This window comes from Aythya ferina (assembly GCF_964211825.1).
Source record: "Aythya ferina genome assembly, chromosome: 7".
NCBI classification, from domain to species: domain Eukaryota; kingdom Metazoa; phylum Chordata; class Aves; order Anseriformes; family Anatidae; genus Aythya; species Aythya ferina.
Genome location: NC_140302.1, coordinates 34,969,726 through 34,991,127, shown reverse-complemented (window position 1 = coordinate 34,991,127; position 21,402 = coordinate 34,969,726). Strand labels below are relative to the sequence as shown.

At 39.5% G+C, this 21,402-nt stretch overlaps 1 protein-coding gene across 4 annotated transcripts in view; it reads right to left on the bottom strand.

Annotated features, from left to right (window-relative positions):
• The window catches only part of DOCK1 (dedicator of cytokinesis 1), a 257,618-nt gene that overhangs the window by 217,304 nt on the left and 18,912 nt on the right, over window positions 1-21,402 (bottom strand). For 2 of the 4 annotated variants that reach the window (XM_084525023.1, XM_084525022.1), the window contains exons 6-18: window positions 18,045-18,193; window positions 14,806-14,941; window positions 13,209-13,366; window positions 12,556-12,637; window positions 11,993-12,128; window positions 11,574-11,646; window positions 9,279-9,421; window positions 6,887-7,012; window positions 5,580-5,704; window positions 5,180-5,278; window positions 4,137-4,209; window positions 2,612-2,715; window positions 1,980-2,163 (exon numbers count right to left, since the gene is read on the bottom strand). In XM_084525023.1, coding sequence (XP_084381149.1) covers window positions 1,980-2,163; window positions 2,612-2,715; window positions 4,137-4,209; window positions 5,180-5,278; window positions 5,580-5,704; window positions 6,887-7,012; window positions 9,279-9,421; window positions 11,574-11,646; window positions 11,993-12,128; window positions 12,556-12,637; window positions 13,209-13,366; window positions 14,806-14,941; window positions 18,045-18,193 — 1,588 coding nt within the window. The remainder of the gene's footprint in view (window positions 1-1,979; window positions 2,164-2,611; window positions 2,716-4,136; window positions 4,210-5,179; window positions 5,279-5,579; window positions 5,705-6,886; window positions 7,013-9,278; window positions 9,422-11,573; window positions 11,647-11,992; window positions 12,129-12,555; window positions 12,638-13,208; window positions 13,367-14,805; window positions 14,942-18,044; window positions 18,194-21,402) is intronic. The other 2 variants (XM_084525025.1, XM_084525024.1) reach the window with 1 other exon arrangement.

Genomic DNA, 21,402 nt, shown 5'->3' with positions numbered 1-21,402 from the left:
CATCAGGAATGGATGCAAACCAGCCCTCGCTACCTTTTTTTTTTTTTTTTTTTAAACATGTATTTTAAGCAGTCCTTCTCCTGTGCTTATACTGCTGTTCTTCCTAAAAATTAAATTGAAAAAACCTAAGACGACAGGCAATTCGTTCCTACTAATATATTCTGCTATGGATGCTCAGAACATCAGGTACTAACAGAACAGCAACGTTAACGACTCGCAGTTCATAAAGAATGGAAATCAAGCAAGTGTTCAGAGAGACTGCAGACACAATCTGCAGCATCAAATACAACGCAGAAAGAATTCTATGATCTACTGACATAATTTCATAATTATTAAAAATAAGTTTCAAAGCAAATTCTGTGATTCTTACTGAGAATAAAGAAAGAAGTGTTACAGACGATCAAAACGAGAAAAAAAACTTTGGTAGGCAAAGATAATCACGGAGTTTTGTTTCTTTTTTAAAGTTAAGGGAGCAATATTATCTCACAAGTCTACAGAAGAGAAAATCAGCTTCAAAACCTACAGCCTGAAGAGCACTACCAACTGTATACCTGAGGGAAAGGTTCAATGCTAAAAATTGTGCTTCCTTTAAAACTTGCCTGCAATACATGAGGACTGTGTTTAGTAATGCTGTAACACTTTGAAGAGGCTTTGGCAACTCAGAGAAAGTTTCACAGACAACAATTACCAGTAACATTAAATTCTGATCAAAATTCAATGCAAATTGTAGGTAAATTAAGCACAAAACAATGCTCGGTTTTCACGTCAGTAGCAGTTATGTGAAAGCAGTCAATAAATGGACCACTACGGAATATTTCCAAATACTAGCAAATATTTTCCTGCTACAGCAGGAAAGACTGAGGAGAAAAGCCTCACGATGTCAATCACAAACCAGAAGAACATGCAGTTCAATCCCACGTGCTGGTTCCTGCGTCGTACAAAGCCCCCCAAATCACTGCGTTACCGTTCAGCTCCCATCCTGTACTTGCGATGAAATTCCAGAAATCATCTCTGCATTTTTTATTTTTTTTATTTTTTTTTGCTAAGCATCCTCTTAGGCTCTAAGACTGCCAAACTGCAGTGCGCGTGATGTGCTCTGAATACCAAGCACTTGGGATGTGCTCTAAGAGATGGCACTGGAAAAGACTGCAATCACACTGCCAGGTGACTACACCCAAGTAGCCACTTTCCCCCTGGGCAGGGGGTGGCCAGGAGAACAAGGCATCACCCCATGGCAAACCAGCATGAAAAGTAAAGAGAGGGCGCTGGCTGGAGGCGTGAAATGTTTGCTTTGGTGGCTGCCACCAGCACTGGCTGCTGCAGCCTCTGGGCTGACAAATACACAGGTAAAACTTCTGTGAGGCTGTTTTAAAAGAAGCAGCATACACTGAGCCTGTCCCCAGCTTTCCGTGTTCCTACGAACGTTTGTGAAAAGGAAACCGACCTCCAAGCAGCACAGCCCCATGCACACACCTGCCTGCCTGACACAGGAGTGACAGCACTGGCTTCTGGCAGAAGATCCAGAAGTCAGAAACACTGAATATCGCACCTTGGAAATAACACAACAGATTATTTTGGAGCACGGCCATGATATCATCTCCTCTCGAAAATAAACTCACCCTTTTCCCTGGTGCTATTATTCATATCCACACAGTAGGAAAATGTCACAGAGCATGTTTTCAGTATATTTCAATATAAAAGTCTCAGTTTTAACCCTGAGTACCCCTGTTTGCCACAGATACAGAAACCTGTATACTTGGAGACAAATACTCCTCTAAAGCAAAACTACATCCACAAGTTGCACACTACACTGGGGGCAGATGCTTTTGCTGCATCTTGACAATTTAATCCAGGGCAACATGTCAAGCAATCTACCATCCCTTCCAGAGGCAATGGGACAGACGAGATGTCTGCAAGTCACTGCATACAGTTGCACTCACGCTGCAAGGGACAGAAACCCAGCAGTTCTATGAACTTACCATTCTGGGTAAGTTTTGTTGAACAAACCAGAGTAGAGATCTGGAAAGAGTCTTTGCTGATGGTGCAGCTCCCGAGGTTCTGCATGCTCTTCCCCGTTGCAGAGTGTCCCTTTTCCTCCAGCTCTATTTTAGTCGATGGCAGACTTAAATACGTTGAGGCATCCTCCAGCTTCTTTGCTTCTGCCTGCAGCAGTGTTTTAAATACAAGATAGAAAACAATTTAAACAACTTGCAGAAAGCCCTCATAATAACAAAATGTTGTTCTTTACCATGGAATTTCTGCAGGTTGGCTCCAGAACTGGAGTTATCTAACAAGTCTACACAGCTCAGAGCCAAGATCTAATATTTAAAGATCTACACAAGTAGTTTTCCCCAGCCATGAAAACCCATACAGATAAAATTCAATGGCAAGCCTAAGAAATTCAACAATTAAAACATTCCCAAGAAAACAGATTCAAAGTTTAACCATCAGTCTGCCATACTGGCAAATTGCACAGTATTTAGTTGCTTTAACTAATGTAATATTCCATAACAAATACCTTACTTGCAATTGTCTAACACAGCAGATCACTGAAAGTAAGTAATGCTTACACTTAGCTAGCAATTATGGAAACACCATCTCAAAATTCTACCTTATAAACTATAAGGTCATGTTCTCCATCTCTCAAAGTCGTTCCATCGTATCTCATGAGCTTCACAAATGCAAGGGCAAATATTTTCTCAGATTTATCTTTGGCTGTTAAAAAAATACATAATTAAGTATTCAATGTTAGTACAGACACTTCACCTAAAACATAAGAAAAGAGAGAACATAGGAATGATACTAGTGAAGTTTCTCAGATGCAGAAAAGGTTCTAGAAATGAGGAGTCTTTTATACATCACCTAGAACCAAAAATTGGAAAAATGAATGTGCATCTGGCCATGCTAACCCACTGCACAGCCAAATGGAACTAGCTAATGCATTCAGTTTGCTCTCACATTCAAAATCTAGCATCAAAAACTAAAATAACATGGCAACAAGGGTTAATATAAATTACAAAGTAAATTTAGAAATAAAACCAGAAGGAAAGTAATTTGAGATAGTCCAATGAGCATGAGGAAACACTGGGGCCCTAAAGCAGGACATCTAATTAATATTTAAACAGTGACCAATCAAAGTTTTTGTACCACCACATAAATTTTTCTGACTCTGGCAGTTTGCAGTTCACAATAATAATTTTGACACCAGTTACACTGATTTTCCTCATATTGTTTTCATTAGGTGGCATTATTCTATAAACTAGGAGAAATTCTTACCAATGACCAATTTCCAAAATACAGCTTTAACCACCCCTTATGATAATGAATTCTACATCGCACAGATGGGTGTATGTCAGAAGTATTACACACCTCAAAATGCATCCAGTGGATGTTACTCCATCAACACTAAGTCTGTGCACGTATTCTACAGCAAAAATATTTTGCTGCACCTTTTGAAAGACGTTCTTGTCAAGTAAGACAGCCACTGTAATTGCTATACGTAATGAACGTTATCGTAACCAAGACAAATCCCCAAACTTTACTACAGAACAATTGCTGATATACAGAGGATGTCTAGCTGTCTTGGCCAGATCCTCAGCAGCTCAAAGCATCTCAGCTGCCAGCAACATTACAGGAAAGCTGAGGAGAACCACAAGCTTGCGAGTATCTTTCACACCAACATTACTTCAAAACAACCGCAATTCAGAATAGGAACCAGGAACGGAAACCAGGTTTCTTAAGAGCTTCAACTACTGATGCTATTGTAACCTCTCTTTCAGGTTCCTATTTCACATGTGGGGCTTCTTTGTATTTAAATACCTTTCCTACCACCTACCTCTGAGATGAGCAACACCACAACCCTCTCAGTTGCTAACTGAGAGCTTTACTCCCTAGCCCTTTTATTTGGCTTGGAGAAATGACCGGGCAAGAAAGGAAAAAGGTGATGTCAAAAGGCAAAAGCTAGAAAGTCAGAAATGGAAAAGCTGAGATGTTAACATTAAATAAGCAGGCAAAAGCTTATCCCCACACCAAAGCAATTACAGCAGTCAATTACAGATAGGAACTTCATGCCTGTTTCAGGACATTTTGGCACCAGACACTGACAGGAATCACAATGAAAAGGACAAATTACTCACAGTCCTGTGATGACCTGTGTCGGAACGTGAACCTTAAATGGCTGCGGTTCACGTCTTCAATAGGGATTGCGACCTTCACATATTGGGAGAGAAGATGGAGACGAAAACAGTCGGCACAGTATCTTCAAATATCATCTACCACTAACAAATCTCATCTAGATGTTTTTCAACACTAGCCTTGGATCTTTACAAAATGTTAACATTAAAGACAAGCCTCAGTTTGCCATCAAAGACCTCAAAAGGTCACAAACTCCCCAGGAAAATCAACAATCCTTGCACTAAGAAACAGAGAAAGGACAAAGCAAGCCTGTTAAGTTACCCAGCAAGATCTGGAGATACTATGGCTGACAGGGACACGATGGCTGTAACCTCAAAGCATCCCTTATCAATCCCCTGAGCTCAGGAACAAGCCCACCTTGAGTTTGATTGGCAAAGGCGAACTTCTTAAGGTGTCAATTATGTTTCTGTGACTCCCTAACAGCCACCTCCTGGCAGTGCATGCAACCAGAGCATCCCTGGACTTGAAATGATGTGGGGAGCAGCTGTGAATCAAATCTTGATGCACATCTACTGCTCCCATTGACTACAGATCAACAGAATATTTTTCATTAAGCTAACGTCAGCCTCCTACATAAAAATCAGCATTTAAGCTAAAATGCTATTACCAAAGCAAATTCAGCAAGCTTGAAGCACAATCAGCCAGATCCCAAAACAACGATGAGTTCAACAGTATGGCAGTTATATTTTAATCTCAATATCCTGCTTCTTTAGGTCAGCTTCATGGCAAGAGTGAAAACCATTCCTAAACAGATGGTGCAGTGCCCCCATAACAGTCATCTTGACCAAAAGGACGAAATAAAATTTATTATGCAATAAAAGTGTAATCTATTTTCCAGCTGTCTCTGAAAGACTTCCTTTTGTTCCACTACAGATGACTACAAACATTTGTTTTCCTCATTTTGCTTCTCAGGACTTCCCATTGAAACATGTACTTGTGTCATATTAACCCAGATGGATAAATAATTGTAACTTTATATATCTACCTTTACAGTTTCAAACCAGCGAGGCTGCTTTACTTGGTAATATATTACTGACTTGTATTCTGAGATGGCTTCATCACCGGCACCAGGAAAAATAACACTCTTGAAAACACAAACAGAAGAGAAAATGTTTATGCCCATCTTAAGCTCCACTCTTCAATTCAAGTAAACAAAAAATAAGTTCGTAAGTAGATCGAAATAAAACAGAATGGCTCACTCAAAACGTCCCATGAAATTAATATCAAATTGTATGCACTGATAGCATGAGGTGGTCATGATAAAGGAGAAAGTTTTGTCGTATATAAAAATAGGGACTTTTTATAGTTGAAAGACTTCTAAAAAGATGTTGAGAAAGATCAGACAGATGCATATAAACCAGCTAACATTAAAAAAATAATAATACCTCTAATCTTTTTCCATCTTCGTCATAAACAGACACTGTAACTTCTACATTTTTCGCTGTTGTTTTACTGCCTTTGTCAAAATCTCCCTGAACCAATGTTACATAGATATCGTTACGAACGTCACCTAGAAGAAAAAAGGAAAGTTGGTAGCAATTCGCATAGCCTGCCTATTGAGTTATGAAATTGTGCATAGAAACAACAACCACCACATTTTCAGAAGTAACAAACATATATATGGCAAAATATTTAAAAGCCACAGAATCTTGAACATTCAAAATTTGTAGCTGTTTTAACTAAAACTGTCTTTAGACTTCTAAAACCTGACCTCCCAACTAAGAGTGCACAAAACTGAATCTAACAAATAAAGCAACCAAAAATAATCACAATAATTTCTGGACTAAAAGAACACTACATCAACGTTATATACCATATCATTCCAAAAACATCTCAGTTCTCTTTGTCTCATTTTTAAATCATTAATTTGAAAGGATAAATTTAAATTTCATCGTTAATTTACCCCATACACAGATATTTTTCAATTTTAAAATATGACAGCCTATACAGGTCTTCTGCAACATGGCATCAGGAGTTGGTTTGATGTTTGTACTGGTTTGAGGGCTGCAGGGGAGGGTTATATTTAGATTTATGTCTTAGCACAGTCCTCAGCTTCACCCCAATTAAATTAAAACTTAGAAAATGGAATTATTGGAAATCCCGTTTCCCAATCCAAGAGGTAGATAACTTAAATAGATATTTATATCATAAACAGGCAGATAAATAAACACCGAATTTGAATGTCCACAGAATGTATGCATAACAGAGACAGTCTGACTTTCTTTCAAGTACATTATCCAAATCTAGCACAAACCTTAAGAGACCTGCATATCTGCAGATCAAGCCATTTGCTCTGAAAAATCTTATCTACTTTCTGGTTTGGATTATATCTCGGGAGATGGAAATATTACATATGCCCTTGCTAAGGAAAATAATATCAAGCATGTCTTTTCCTCACTGGAAACAGAGAATTTCCATCATCACCTTGGTAGCATGTCTTTGCTTAGGGGGAAGGGAAGTGGTTATTACTTTAATCTGTTTCTGCAGCACATGTGGCAGGTATACCTTTACCATCAAACTATTTGATATTTATTTTAAGACAAGATCCTTTGATGAGGTCTTATTTCTAATACATACCATATCCCAAATTAACATTTTTTTGGGTTCTTTTCCCCCCAAATCTTCCATACTTGCAGATATGGAAAGAAGATCAAAACATAGCAAAGCAGAATTATTTCACACAACAGCTTACCAGGCATAATAATCTCAGGAAATCCCATTTTCCGAGCCACTGCTGTTGACCTATCCACTAGGTGTGGAAACTCTTTTCTAATTTGATGGATATCTCCTGGAAGAAGTTTCAAAGTCACCCACAAACCTGTTATGTAAAAACCACAATTATTAAACTTGAGCTTTTTCCTAGTTATTGAAGAAAATTGTGTTTGTACATATTCTAAGAGGTAAGAGGATACATCAAGGTCGCTGTTCGTTACCTTACAAAAAATACATTAACACATTCAGAGAAACTCAAAATAGAGCTCATCAAGCAGAAATATGAGTACAACACAACCATGTCTGATCTTATCAAACTCTTTAGAAAAGTGACATCTACACCTGGTAACTAGGTACTTTAAAAAAAATGAAGACCTGAGCAAGATAAGGATTTGTGCCTTTGCAGCGATACCGTCTGGAAGACACCTTGGCAAGGATGAATTAAGGCACATGTTCAGAAGCAGGTACATGCAGCTTTCTCAGGGACAGGCTCATAAAGCCAGAGATTTTGGTGAACACTTCACTACAACGGGTCTTAATTCAGAAGGAAAACAGGTTAGCAGGGCCATAAAGCATCAACTGGAAGAAGAAAAGCCTTCGGTCAACAGCTGACCCCTCCAAGGCCTGCACTGTGGAGACACGGCAGGCCTGCAGGGCCCTTTACATGAAGCCGGAGTGAAATCAAATTCCTGCTCCTCGCAGCACTGTGAGAGCAGACTTCTCTCATTTCAGGCTCTTCAGACTCGTACACACACGGGGTCTTGTAGGAACACAGTTATTAAGCCATTAAGAGAACTGCCTCAAGCTTTGAACTCTCTGAAGCTCTTTCTAATGAAACGTTTATCTTCCACAGGAGAAAAGAAGGAGAAATGGCATTTTTCCACTGAAAGCAGAGTTAAATCTTACACCCACCCAGCATCAGTACCCCAATGAAAACCCCAACAGCTAACACATACCCTAACTTCACCTCCACCACCCCATAAGCTGGTTTCATTGCCCTGACCACACCGACGACAGCATCAGCTTCACTCTGTTGGTATTTTTCTCCTCAGTAGTAGGAGACACTAAAGCCAACATTTGCCAGCTAACATCAGGCACTCTTGTTACAGGGGAAAAAAAGACTAAACTGAAAAAAAATGAAGTCTTACACACTTGGTAAAGCGACTGGCAATTAAGTTGAAGCATGAAATAATTACAGCAGCAATTTTCAGGAAAAAAAAAAAATCCCAAAATTAAAATCTATGAAAAAAATACCCCAAAAACGTTCATCTATAAAACAAATTGTGGGTTATCCTGTTACACACCCAATTAACTACGCGTTCTTTTTGTGGAGATTTGGCAGCTCGCTTTCTCTTCCACTAAAACCTCTTACAAATGGCGATGCTCTGACTTGTTGCCAAGGACAGTTCGAGCAGCTGCTATTTCATCAGGCAGTAACTGTACCCACAGCGACCGGCTAAGCAGCAGCTCCTCATCCTTCCTGGTTTGCTCGGGAGGTTTGTCTTAGGGAAAGAATTGAAAAGGAATCCAAGAAGCTGCAGTGAGTTTCCTCCTTTCTGATGCACACCGGTCACGAGGGAAAAATAACGGGAGGGAAATCAGATCTCAGTTTTCCCTTTAGTTAAATGAGGAATTAAAAAAAATAAATAAATCAATTTTGAGTTCTACTTACTGTAATACATCATCTTTCCTGTGTCAATTGGTCAGATACCCCCTACCAATCCTACAGATACTCCAACACAACCTGGGAGCTGGGAGCTCTGTGCAGGCCTGCCTAACAGTATATTACCTCAGACCAAAAAGATCAAAGCCAGTACAGTAATAACAGAGCCACACAGTTCACTTTTTAAATTCTAGGCACATTACGAAGTGCTGTGTACAGAAAAGGTAATCCGGTAAAGACCAAAGGCAAAAAAAAGCAATGCTGCCTTGTCCTGGGGCCATTCTTCCCCCCTGATGGGAGAAATTCCCCGGTCATCCTGACGGGAAGCCAACTGCTGCGAGTGCAGCTGCCAAACAAGCAGAAGGAAGGGAAGGAAAGGACTATTCCTTCCTTCAGCACGAGGAGGGCAAAGTCCACAGCTCCGGGGCGTAAGAGCCGACTTCCTGAAGCAGTTTCCAGCCCAGAAACACAGAGGTGTCCGAGTGATGGACACTGCACAGAAAGCTCTGAGTCTGTGGGATTGACACCGAGGGGCAAAAGGCACGGGGCAGGAATAGGAGAATGAGCTCGAAGGAAGGGGAACGGTGCAAATATATTTTCTGCTACCAAAAAAAAACACTCCTGATTCCAAACTTATAATAATCCCACGCCGCAGATGAAGCAATGAGCAATTTTACATACACCAGCATACTTAAAGAGCAGTACGTACCCTGACCCTTGTGGTTGACTTCTTTAGCAGCAATCACTTTGTTTATAACAGTCTGAAGGAAATCATTCTCCCCTGCCACCCTGGGTGAAAAACGGGATGATATGTTCAGCTGCTTGTGTCGAATGGCGTCATCCAACGCTAGCCTGGAGGATGCACATGACGACCAACACCAGGAAACAAAGGGTCACAGAAAACCAGAAGTCACAGCAACAAGGGAACACAAAGATCATATCATAGTTGTGACAAAGAGTATTTATTAGTCAACGCAAGACAAAGGACAGGAAAGGTAACAAGAAAGATATAGGAGACCATTAATCAGAAGAACGCTGATCTACTGGAGAGAAGTACAGCAAACTCGCGGTGTTACTTCTTCCTGCAGGAACGTGCATGCACAGCCCCCGCAACACTTCGTGAGGATAGGAAGGATGTCTCCCACCTGAGAATCCCCTGTTAAGCAGTGAAAACCTATACAGGCAGGCTTTGTTTGTTTGTTTGTTTTTTAATGTAAGTATTAAGCCTGCAACACCTCCAGGGTCACTTCAGTGGTTCTCTAAGTGAAGCAGCAGTGCACACTGTCTGAGGGAAAAGCTGCTCGAAATCCAACAGAAATGGCATAGGACAAGAAAAGCAGATAATCCAAACATTCTGTTAAACTTGATGAATAAATGAAAAGATGAAAACTATAAATAAACACCAGCATTAAGTGTCATTTAAGTAATCTTGCCAAGTGCTTTTGACAGCCATTGTGTTGGTGGCTAGTGAATGAATACAAACAAACAAAGATATGAAAACAGAGTCGCATGTGGTACAACAGAAGCAAAGCATGGAATGAGAAGAAAAATGTGGCTCATATACAGCCTAAGTCTACATTAGAAATAATGACACCAGTATTCATTGCGTGCTTTCACATTATTCATGCTGTTTGGAATATACTTTTTCAGAAGAATGTTTTAATCTAGTGCAGCAAAAATAAAAAAAAAAATCACATTGTACATCTTTTCAAATAGCTGATTTATATATACAGAAAAAAATAAATCAGTTTTAATGGAGCAGAAAACTAGATGTTCCATTAGCATCCACTTTGATACACAAAGATTCATTTTCATTGCATATTTCCACACTCACTAAAAGAAAGCTTGCTATTGTTTACCATACAATAAACGTATCATGAAAGCTCTCTTCCCTAAAAACCTCTATTTCCCTTAAAAGATGGAATTATGATTTTCACAATAACACCCTCTACACCACTCCACTGATGCAGTTACATACCAGTAAAACCATTTTAGACCTTAGGCATAAATCCACTACCTGCAGCACCTCACAATCTGCTCTACATGCCCACATCCTCAAACCACAAGGACTTCCTAATTTAGGCCTTTATGCCAAAATAAAGTTAATTTGAGGCTGCATTATTTCAAGCTCTTTGGGTGTTTTTGTTTGTTTCTATTATTAGAAACCCTCTGAATACCCATTAATCAAGGAATTTGGTTAACATGTTAATATAACTTCATCTTTCACCGTGTTGAACAAGAGCAATAACAACAAAAAACCTGCAACCAAGTTGCTAGCTTAGATTCAAGGATGGAAACGGAAAGGTCTGCAGTTTCAGATGACTGAAACCAAGACCAGGTCCATGCAGCAGACCAGTCTTTATTGCCTAGATCAACTACAATATGTGCAGCAGACAAATCTCCTTTAGCATCCAACCAAAATACTTCAGGTTTCTGGTAAAGTCTCATAAGAAACAGCTGGAGCATGAGGAAGTATTCCAGAACGTATATCAAGCCATCTTTCAAAATTCTCAACCTTTGTCATCTTTGTTTGTACAATTACTGTGGTCCCTGCCATGAAATTATAACTGCTACCAAGGAAAAGTTGTATCTTATCACTAGCTCATTACACAGAAGTCCCCTGTCATGGATGCTGGAAATGCTGCTGGTCTTTTTCAATCTTAGCCAGACTTAAACTAGCAATGTAACTTCTTTAAGCATTTCACCTCTCAAACATTATAACCCTGACAGCTTTAAACAAAAAGAAAACAAAAACTGAGAATGCATGCCTTAAACTCATTAAAAATTTAAAAAAATGTTTCTAGTACTATCACTATTATAAATAATGGGAAATTACTAAGAAGAAATGTAAAGTACTATCCGAGATAAATTATCAAACTGAAATAACTTCATAATACCTACAGAAAGTTTCTTTCAACCAAAGGTTAAACTATAATTAAAAAAAAAAAAAAATCAAATCATAATCCTTCATCTCTACTTATTCTTTAAACTATTCCCTACTTACGGCTGAAAGGGTATGAAGTGCTGTTTGTCCTCATCATCAACTTTTCCATTAATTATGTCGGTAACATCCATTACTGAAAATGAAAACAAAGAACACTGAATTTAATGATCTACACAGGAAGAAGGGTTGTGAGGGGACACCCTGAGGGTCAGGAAACAGTGATTCAGCACAGGGATGAAGCTATCAACTGCACAGTTTCAGGATATTCATATAGCAGAACAGCACCGTGCTTTAAATGAGCTTTGGCATCTCCAGCTCCATGCAAGTCCTGAAAGCTACAGTCAGTTCTGCAACACAGGAATAAGCCTGAACAAACCAAACAATTCTGAGTTTATAAAACACCCCAGAAGTTTCAAACCCCCAAGTTTCTGTGCAACAAGATGACATGAAACACATAGATACAGTGCACAAGAGGTTACCTGCTACTCCAAAGGGTCGCCGGAGCCCAGAGGTTAGCTTCCTCGTGTTGTTGTCCCTCAGTTCCATCCTGCCCACTCGCACAATCTGACAGACAAAACTGATTTTGTCTCTTTTCAGGTCTTTGCTGCCAAGGTCCTAGAAATATTAGTTTTACTGGATTACTTTACAATAATGGAATTTCAAGCCTCATTTCAGTACGCAGAAGAACGTTTGTTGCTCGCAATTTGCCTTCGTCATTCTAGCCTCTAGCACAAGAGCTAATTGTTCTCAGAATTAAAAGAATAATTGTAACAGGAGTTATAAGTCTTATCCTGACTTCTGTGTGAATTAGTTCTTAGGAGACCAAATCTTTTCCTGTAACTTCAAACTTCAGAGAGCAACTTCAGCTTTAGCAAGGTGTTCAGAATTTTTCATTGCCACTTACGAGAAGCATCTCATGTGAGCTTTCACCAGCAGAGGTAACTCTGCTGATCACAAACAGCTTGTTAAATTCCTGAGTTATTCACAAGACGTGAGAGAAGCACTTAAAAATTTTCAGGCTGAACCAGCCCCCCAGACTTACGGTGAACACTGCTCGGAGGTTATGCAATCTGTCTATGTCCTTGGGGAGTCCAGAGCTCGACCAGCGCACCAAATAGTTTTCACTGAAAGAACAATGTTTTGAAGACGTTTTTGTTTAAGTGTCTTCCTTTAACATAAGGAATATAAAATCAACTGCAGGATTTACAGAAGTCTATCTTAAGCCCAATCTATCCATGCTAACCAAATTAATATTTACTTAGTAGACAGCTGCCATTTCCCCTTGCATGCATCATTTATGAACGAAAGCAACTCTTCGGCAACAAAGCGTAAGAATTTCTCTCAAGAAGCAGGGGATGTAGAAATCTAACTCTCAGATTGCTGTCAAAGCTGCTGTTAAGTGAGGACACAGCCTCGCAGGTGTGCTCACGTCTCCTTTAAGGCCTGCACTTGAGGAACTGAAGACACGGTGTGATAAGGAACAGCACGACCCTGCAGGGTACCCAGGGCGAAGGTCCCTTGCCAGATGCTGTGCTGAATACAACCATGAAGTGCTGCTGCATTACTTCCCAGATAATCCTGTCCTACACATTTCACAGAAATTTGACTTCCATAAGCCCCCTCATCCTGCAGAACTGCCTCACTGCTCTAACTGAGGACTCACAGATGAAGGAGCACACTCAGGAGTACACTCACCTGATAAATTTTGATTCCAGGGGATCATAGAGAGACATCAGGACTTCAGCATCTTCGCCTATTTTGCAAACTACATTTTTTAAATTTACAAATAAAGCAAATGAAGGAGTGGCAGCAAACTTGGCTTGTCGGTTGATATCAATATTCTGTTTTTGAGACTGTAATTGAAGAACAGAAGAAAATTAACTTAGCCTAACAAATACCTAACCGTTATGAACTTGAAGTCTTCCTAAAGCCTTAAAGACAGAAAAATATGGGTTATCTGTTGAGTGTCTACTCCCATCCTCTTTGTTTATACTTGAATTTACAACAGACTGCATTTTTTGGATCTATCTTGAAGTGCCACAGCATAAGGAATAAAAAAAAAAGGTTAAAAAAGATGTGTTGATGCATTCACATATTAAAAAAAAAAAAAAGGAAGCTGAGCAAATGGAAGAAAGAGAACCTCAGATGTACCTGACAAAAAAAAGAAACTCGTTCTTTTCTCTGCCTGCTGTGGCAGGTAAAGAGCACCAAAACAGGAGAGAGAACAGTTTCTACAGGTTACCCAACCCTTGTCTTTTAGCTCCTGTGAACTTTCCATGAAATGCTTCACCTAGACAGAAGGGAGAAGCACACATGGGACAAAAAGGAGATGGGAGGAAGGGCACTGGAAGCAGAGAGGCTCTTCCCATCGGCAGCAAAGCGCTTCAAACTCTTGTCCCAACCCCAGGTCCCCTGCTGCGAGGACCTGGAGCTTTGGCATCAGTTTGCCAAGTCCCCGAACAGCAGCTGATGTTCAACAGCAAGCTACAAACCTCCTCTTAAAAGACTGTGAGCAATGTGAAGAGACAAGACAGGACAGGATGTCTAGATGATGGCTGCATAATTTCATGTACTTTACTTCTTACAAAACTCAAAGCCAGGCTATGCCCACGGAAACTGGCTGAACTGGGGACAAAGAAACAACTCTGGATACAAAAATGCATTAATTTCAATTCTGTTCAAATTACCATGTTTCTGCATCGTGTTTGGTGAGGGCTGCAAGTGTGTCTATGCCCCTTACAACTCAGGGAGACACGGGAACTCGTTAAGCTGCACTGGCACGCTCATGAGCAACGTGCTTCGCTACCTCATACTGCTGGGAAGACTCCTCACAATGGAAATGTTTTTCCTTTTAAAAATAAAAATTTGAATTGCAAAGAAGTTGCCTCTTCAAGTCTGAGAAAGCCTTTACGTTTGCCCCTGTAATTCAGCAAACAAATTTTCAGGATTGGCATACATAAATCCCACAAATATGAGGACACTGTTCTGGGTGATTCTCAAAAATAAAACCTCATGAAAACCCAGCATCCAAGTTTGTTAGAGCTGCATCTCTAAGGCAAGTCTAGCTGATTTATTGATATGTCTTAACTGATTTCTAATAATCCTTTTAAAGGGAAGAAAAACACAAAAATTAAAAAGCCAATGCCATGAGTTCTTAAAAACTGTTTAAGCCTGGTAACTCTGCATAAACATATCGAATTCTTCATTACCAATGCTAATAACAACAGTAACCTAGTTAAATTACAATCATATGTTTCAAAGGAAAAAGCTACAGTTGCGTTCTGCATCTTACTTTTTCCTCCAGCAGTCTCTCTTCAACTTGCTTGGAAGCTATTTCGTGTGCTCGAAAAAGGCTAATCGTGCTCGTCTGCTCCGGGTCCAAAATATTGCCATCTTCATCTCTAACGACCAGATCTAAATCAAGAATTCTGAACAAAACCAAAACATGCTGGTGAGTTAACAATGCTCAGGTAAATGCTTAAAAACCACCTGCAAAGTGCTAACGGTTAAAGTCGTGTGCACCTGATGTATGGTAGAAATCATGATCTGATAACAGGATAAAATAATTTAACACGTTGCCAGCCCAGGAGATAACCACTCCCGGCTGGAAGTCACTTTTTCCCCACAGCACAGAAAGAACTGATGCAAGTTAAATAGCACAACAGCTGGGGAAGTAATTTCTGTAGTAAGGAACTACATTTGCAAGAGAAGTTGTCTGCTCCTCTGATTCATCTGACAGTTCGAACAAACAACATCTACATTCACGCCACATGCAAATCGGTCAGTTCATTGCTTCCCACTCCGTGCTCTCCTCCACAGCAGCATATTAATCATGGTTTAGCAGAAATCTACGAAAAAAAAAAAAAACAAGAAGGCAGAAGATGTTTCTCTTTATTTAAGGCAGCAGCCAGATTTCTGGCAGCGGGGTGTTAACATCCACCATTATCTTCTGCAGTGGGGAAGGCTTCTGCCATAATCAAGCCCTTTAGGGAAGATTTCCTAATTTTTCCACTTTACTGTAGTGCTGGCAGTAGAACCCAGGATAAAGAAACTTCCTGTCTAGGTTGCCCTGTGTTTCCCTACCAATCTTCTCTGCTCAGCTCCCCTTCACTACACACGGTCCCAAATATTATCAGCTGCTAATCTGTGGTCACCCCTCATGAGAGAGCTGCTGTAACTTTGTCTTTGAGATGTTTGATTGTTAAGCTTAAGTCAAACTTGCAGAATCTGCTAAGCCACCCAGAGGCTCATGGTTTATCAGAGCAAATCCCCTTGGGACATGACCTGTAAGCACTGGGAGAGAAGAGCAGGAGCTGTGGGTAGCTCCTGGCCCCCCCGACAAGAGGGAAACGTGGAGGTTTGAAACACCGCCCTGAGCAGAGTCAATCGAGAAAACCCTCTAATTACTCACACTGCAGTAACTGGAAGGTGGATGAACGTCACTCACACAAGTCACAGCATGCAGGCAGCAGCTCATTAAGAAACACCTCCTCAGCTCCACCTCACAAGACCTCAGCAGCCCCACCAAGCTCACAGACAAGCTTCCTACTGAGAATGGGGCTTCACCACCGAAGCCTAGGAGAAAAGCAGCCCAAAGCATGCTCTTTGGGACTGCAGTCACAGCAGGGGATGTGCCTAGTGGTACCCTAACTGCATGGCCTGGGGTGAACGACAGCAGAGATCTTCTGCAGGAGAGACACCAAGCAGACCAGAAGAAAGGATAACTCAAAATCAGAGAACAGCTGATCACCCGGCCCCTACGCACAAGCAGGACAAGGATGTCTGCACCGATTGTCAAATGAACAGCAGCAAACACTACTTTGATTTCATTTGTTTTATCCTTTAACTTGAAAGCGATGCTCAGGAGAAAGAAAAAATGAAATTTTTCCTTAAACGTCCCAGTTACAGATTTCAGCAAGCGAACAAGGAAGATGTTTTCCCAACAAAATTATCTGACCCAATTTCAGGCGAGCAATATAAATACAGCTTCATAAGACTACTTTTACTTCCTCGGTTATTTCGACAACATGCAATAAAATTGTCATCTTTATTTATAGGAAGATCTTACTTACAAATCAGCCTTTCACAAAACAGGAAAAGTTAGGATATGATTAGATCAGAAAACATTTATAAAACGCATAATGAATTCTTTCTGTCCAGATAGCAAAATCATCGCTCGTGCTTCTTGAAGACAAAAGTGAATCTACGACTATGCTGAGAAACATATGGGATCCTTGCAGTTGTGGGGATTTACTCAGAAGTTCGACTGCGCTCTGCAGAGAATGTTCTGATCACTTAATTAGTCCATCAGCACATTACGAATAGAAAGCCTAGCACAAGATGTTCTATTGTATTTGAATAGTGAGCATCTGGAGGTTATTCAGAGTAACTTTAACCATCTCCTCAGACAGATGGTAAAATACAGTAGCCGAACAAATAATATCAACAACATCTGGTTAATTGTCTACTGGGGTACAACAGCCCGTATCTCGGATTATACATGCTAAATTACTGACTGAACGGGGTTGTTGACTTGTTTTTTTTTTGAATTGTGGCTTTTGCTGATAAAGTGCACGAACAGGAATACCACAAGTTTGACAGTTCGTAAGGACTAAAGTACAAATAGCTGAAACCCGGTGAGTTATTTCCATCACGAGGAATTTAAAGAATGGTTTGCTGAATAGTTTTTCAGTCCCCAGTGCGCAGTACTACCACGCTCTCTCAGTATTCAAAATATTCCCTCAAATGCTTTCCTGATTTAAGAGGAAGGTATGATTCCTCACTTTTCAGTCAAAAGGGAAACTCTATGGACAACTTATATAAAACCTGTATTAAAAAAAAAAAAAAAAGCTTTGATCCAGATCACTGTTTGGAAGTTACCCTATACTCAAAAGTTAATTCAACTGAATTACTAACATACCTGACTTACCCAACCTATTCTGACTTCATTTCTTTATTTTTAATGTTTTTGTTTGTTTGTTTTTTCCATAATTTTCACTTCATTTCTGTTTTTTAAATCTGTTAAATCTTTCGGTACAAGGCACATACTACATAAACAGAGCAACAACGAGCCAAACTCTGCTTCTGAGCCAAATCCTTCAACATCACATTACAGCATAAGTGACTTCAGGGCACACACAGCTGGTGGCACTGAGAAGGCAACAACTGTTTATGCTGCACAAGCAAACAGAGTTTAAATTACATCTTGAACAGAGGCACTACTTGCACTTTTTAACTGACCTTAAAGAAAAATCACAACTTCATACCAATATAAAATTTATAGTGTCAGGAAGCATTCTGTATTGATTCTACTTTAATATATGATATTATATACTGAATTCTATACTAAAAAGATGCTATATCAACTTCATTCTTTATCATGCTGTAACAGGACTTTTAATATATTAGTATTATATTTGCATAAATACAGGAATAAAAAAAAACCTGTAAGACATCACTGATAGCTAAGGTGTAATATACAAAGCTGATCTGGTTTTCATCACAAACACTTGGAAAATATTGCTCACAAACCTGTTTCCATAATCAATTTTTGCAGTCACTTTCTTTTTCAGTTCCTTGAGCTCATCTTGGGGTAGAGTCCCAGAGAGTATTTGAGATCTCCACTCAATAAGATCATATATCATGTGGCGTACACTGCGAAACATTTCCCTGTTATCTTGCTGTTTGGAGGGGGAAAAAAAATGGGTAGAAGTTAGTTCTGAAGCATTCTGAACATCTTTTAAATACACATAATAAATTACTATTAGAAAATACGCATTTAAAAGGGTACAAGGGAAACAGGCATTGAATGAAATGATGTTTTCTTGGTTCATCTCGTACCTTCTGTTAGTGGCTCTCTATAACAAATAGAGCAGAACTAAAAGCAGTGCATTGTAATAACAAGAGGTTCAGGTTCTGCAGCACTCCTTGTGCAACGTGTTAGAGAATCCTTTTCTCACCCACCACCCCTACAAAGTTAAATCTTCAGAATAAAACTTCACAGTTCCTCAGTGAGCAAAGCCAAGTGCATTTGTACCTTACGAGTGCAAAAACAACATCTGAAGGCAAGTAGAAAACCAAGAAAGTCCAAAAAGCCTTACAGAAAAAGTTAAATACCTTCATTGTTTATAAGGAGCGGAACTAGGGATGTTAAGGAGTGCACAACAGCACGTGCAAACTTTCCTTGGCAACACACAGCTAAGCGAGAACACCGGAAGAAAAAGCTTCACACTGAAAATGGCCTTTTCCAGAGCATTTTAGACTCAGAGATTAAAGACCAAATCTTCAACCACAGAAGAATATTTGACATTGGTCTGAACAACACAAATGTACAGTTTTAGTGCAAATGAACAGTACTGTGCACAACCAAAGTTACAGCACAATGGCCTGTCTTTATTGTGAAAGACAATGTCAAGGAAAGGACAATGCTAAGGCTCTGAATGCTTTGATCTTACCCAGAAGCAATCTTTGTAGCCCTCAAAATCTAGCTAAGCCCTTAGCTCAATACACTCTTAAGAATACATCTTCCTAAACACCCTACATCACCAAATTACTTAGGCTACACACAGCTATCCTTCGTTCAGACTATACCTGGGCCTTATTTGACTGAAAGCTACTGGAATTAAATAATTAAAATAAAGTTAAAACACTCTGCTACCTATGAAAGACAACAAAAAATTGCAGGTGCAGGAAAAGAATATGACTCCAAGACTCAGGGGGAAAAAAAAAATATCTAACTGTGAAACGTAAAGACTTCAGTCTGTTCGGATTATCAAAAAGCTGACTTGATTATAGTGCGAGAACCTTCACAGAGCGAAAATACCAGTTATTAAAAGCTCTTTAATGTAGCAGAGAGAGACACAACAGGCTCCTGTGGCTGGAAGCTAAATGCAGACAAATTCAAATGAGAAAGAGGTTCATGATTTTCAGTGCTGCAGGCAAGCAAACTACTAAGACGCAGAACATGCCACTTCCTCCACTATCTGCAAATCAGAACTGAAAGCCTGTTCAGCATTCAAAAACAAACTGTGGACTCAATAAGGGGATAGCCATGGTCATTTAGTGGCTTTTGATATGCAAGATGTGGACAACACAGAACATCCTTCCAGTCTGTAACTGACCAGTCTGACACCTGTTACCTGCAGTTAACCAAAACCAAAACCCTTGAACCTCCCATCTCAATTTATATTGAGATATAAATGATGATACAAAACTCACCCAATGATGTACCTACTCAAACTACAGCTGTGTCCTGGACTAGAATCCTTTCTGCCAGTGAAAGGAGGCCACTGGCAGCATCCTATTTGCCTGCTCCTGCATTCAGAGCACTTAGCAAAGCACTGCAGCATTCCTCAGCTGCTCACATCTTCACAGAAGTAAATACATGACCATGAAGATGGTACACATTAACAGTTAAAATGATGTGATTCCCACATTACAAGTGATTCCCACATTAGGGAAACTTTATAAACTTCCTCAACCAAGTCTTTGCAGGTTCTGGAAGCAGTGTTGCTCTAGCATGAAGCAGTACCAGGTTACATATTAGGTAACACACACACAAAAAGAGACATCAGGGCCAAAACGTAATCTGCACTGCCTTCAGTAACATGCAGCAGTGGAACAAGAGGTAAATACTAACACAGGTTTCACCATCTGGCCAATGCTGTTTACCAAACAGTTGGTTCTAGTGACATTTTAATTTTCTGTTCTATATTCATATTAATTATTTAAAAAAAAAAAATCTCTCAAATGCTCTTGTCTCTCTCAGCTTCTCCCTGTGTTCACTGCACTGTTCCTCTTATTTCACTCCTGCCCATTTATTTCTTCCCTGATCCTCAACTCTTTACCTCTCTAGTTTCGTGTCACATTAAAACTCTTTACATATAGTATTTCTTTTCATATAGCATATTGTCCTTCGTTTCATCTACTGCAACACAGGACCACTTCCAGCACATTATTTTTAATCTTAACTTTTACTTTCATGGGTATGATTCAAACCAACTCAAATCTATAGGACACTTGATTAGCTGCAATGGGTTTTGGGTCAGGTGCTCAGAAATTCTGGCTTCTGTCTACCTTCAAATAACATTTAACTGTAAACTAAGTATAAACTAGGCACATTAAAACTGTAATTTCTCATTTCTTGCCATCGCCAGTTTCCCTGTATTAAGAGCAATAGTCCTTAGTGCTAGCTCGTGGTTTCAGTAACGTTATAATATTCACTCCTCATTATACAGCTTCTATTTTTATGATTGAAGATTTCAGGCATATAAGGAACTTTATAAGGAGCAGATATTCTGCATTAAACCAGATGTTAAATGCAACACTTTAACGTTCATATTATTTCATGATAGTGACCTTACACAATCAGAGCATGAGAAGTCAGAGCTAGGGTACCTTATCTTCAACAATATAAGGTTGGTTTACATTTGAACCACCTTTTTTTTAGGTTTATGTGAAAAAACTTACGCCTTACTTATGAATGCTTTCATCTATGCAGTTTCATGGCTACTGTATTTTTCTATTAACTCATCTGAGAACTTTGAAATGCTTACTGCTATAAATTCCTAGAAGTGTATCATGTGTTTAGAACTTATATAAAAAAAATACTAATTTAATCATGCAATTTAAGGTCAATATATGTGAAGTAATCAGTCAACTTCAAGTGCAAGAACAATGACATGTAAAAGGCCTGCATGGATGAATCTTCAAAGGTAGAGGTTTATACCCACGAATTTGACATCAAATATTCAAATTTCCTCACAAAAGATGAACTGCCCTAACAACTGCCCTCAGAATAATTTTCTCCATTTCTTTACTGCAATTGTCTGTAGATTTGGAAAAATCTAATCTATCATCTCAAAAAAAAGTTGGTGTATTCTGGATAATA